The following is a 1,944-nucleotide window of genomic DNA, read 5'->3' as shown; positions in this document are numbered from 1 at the left end:
TGACTTTGTTTGCAAGTGTGGCCACCGCGGCGCCATTGAATACATTTATTTGCGGTAATTCGTTCTTGTCATCACGTCTGGGCACGAATGGTCATAGGAAATTGATAATGCGTGCCACCTCTTTTAGTTGGTCTTCCGTGGCTTCAGTTCCTCGATACAGCGCTCTCTTTACATCTTCCGGCTGTATATCTGTATTTGGTCCTCTCTGCTGTAGAAGGAATCGAATGACGTTGAGAAATGCTCGTAGCAAAGTTGCTGACGGTTCCTTCGGTGTCTGGTTGCTCTGCTAAGAAACTGTCATTATCAGTTTTGATTTTTGTCTTCCTCCCTTCTATATACTTACAGCGATTGGTGTATCCTCTTGCTCTTCAATATTGTCTTCATCTTCTTCTTCAGATAAATCAAAAATATTACTCTCATATGCATCCTCCGTTCGCACATGTGATCTGGTTTGCTCTCGCGGTTGGGATATAGCAGATTTCAGTCTTTCGAGTGATTGAATACCCCAATCATGCTGCCCTGAAAGCAATGCGGAGTCCAAACTGCTTCATCAAGCTCTTGACCTTTTCCTTGCCACCGCTTTTGTGTATTGCTTGTCCTTCTTCCTTCTTTTCCTCCACTTTTTCTTGGCGCATGCGTAAAAATTTTTCCAATCTTCGTGGTGCCAAGGTAATCCGCAGGAGTGCAATAATTAAGACTCTGAGATCTTTGTCAAATCGTTTGCGCGACCAAAGGTTATCCATATTGGTTTTATATTGTCGGACAGCGTCTGCAATAGTAGGACTGTGCCTGAATGAAGCATCTTGATTGTCGCCATTTACGGCTTGCAGCAACAGTTGCCTTATTTCTTTGAATGTCTTTGATTCCTTCTTTTCGTTGATGGAGCGACCAACGCATCCAGACTTAATGTTTGATAGATGTTCAGCAGTGTAAACTTTGCTCCGGTGAAATTTCTGGAGATCTTCTTGCACTGGCACAACTCGCAGCTTTGTCTCTGCTTCCTTGTCGAATTCGAAATTGGTTGCAAAGTCTCCAAAGTCGATGTCAACAGCTTTCGTCGTCGAATCCGGATATCCGGATATTTTAAATATTTCCCCAGTCGTGACTTTTGTTGTAAATGCTTCAATAAACCTCGACAGAGATTTCATGTCTTTTGACACTATCTCTTGCTCCTTTCTGAAGGCTTCTTGGAGCACAGATGGTTCAAAATCGGGATGCACTATGTTCTGCAGGCTTGCAGTGACTGTCCGAATCGCTTTGTTATCTTCCGGAGGATCACCATCGTCGCCATCAAGTGCTTGTTGCTCTTCCTCTTCCCGATCATTCGGTTCTATTGGCTCTGATACCTTTGCCTTGCCTTCCTCCAGATCATCCAATAGCCTTTGATAAACTTTTAGCGGATTATAAGTTTTATGTCTCTTGACGTGTGTGCCAATGTAACTGGTTTCTGTTCGTCCGACAAGGAGCTGAATAATTGCTTGTGAACTTCTTTGTAAACCGCAGGTGCATTTTTTCGGCTGCGTTCTCGCGATAGAAAATCTTGCAAAGGGACCTTGTTTTTGAGAACCCGCTTCTGGTATGCATCTTCCAGAAACTTTCGCAGCTGCGTGTTGAAGGCTGCTTCAAGATTAGCCTGATCAATAGTCACCGTCACGGCTTGCTTTTTGAAACGTTCATCAGCGGTGCTACGAGCTTCTGAAGGTGCTGGGATTTTTCTTTGTCTTTCATGCAAGTTCCTGCATTTTGAAACGCTTGAAGTTCCGCCATGAAGTTTTTGGATGGCTCAAGGATGAACCAATTCTTTTTTCCCGAGAAAGAATCTGTATAAGATCATGCACATGGTCAGTCCTTGGCACGAAGAAGAGGTGACTTCATACATGTAAGTACTTACCGTTTAAAATATGAACGAACGGATGGTTATGGTTTGCAAATACTCCATTGATA

At 43.4% G+C, this 1,944-nt stretch overlaps 1 protein-coding gene across 1 annotated transcript; it reads right to left on the bottom strand.

Annotated features, from left to right (window-relative positions):
- Positions 1-91: 91 nt before the first annotated feature.
- On the bottom strand, positions 92-1,879 carry VTP01DRAFT_4420 (uncharacterized protein; the record flags this gene model as incomplete). The annotated part of the gene is made up of 5 exons (XM_069383101.1): positions 92-283; positions 344-519; positions 575-1,380; positions 1,425-1,736; positions 1,839-1,879. The coding sequence occupies 5 exons, from the start codon at positions 1,877-1,879 to the stop codon at positions 92-94; spliced, it is 1,527 nt and encodes a 508-aa protein (XP_069243835.1).
- Positions 1,880-1,944: the final 65 nt, after the last annotated feature.

The sequence above is a fragment of the Rhizomucor pusillus genome, assembly GCF_041956525.1.
Source record: "Rhizomucor pusillus strain CBS 183.67 unplaced genomic scaffold VTP01scaffold_2, whole genome shotgun sequence".
NCBI classification, from domain to species: Eukaryota; Fungi; Mucoromycota; class Mucoromycetes; order Mucorales; family Lichtheimiaceae; genus Rhizomucor; species Rhizomucor pusillus.
Note: the sequence above shows the minus strand (reverse complement) of the source record. Positions and strands in the feature narration are given on the sequence as shown.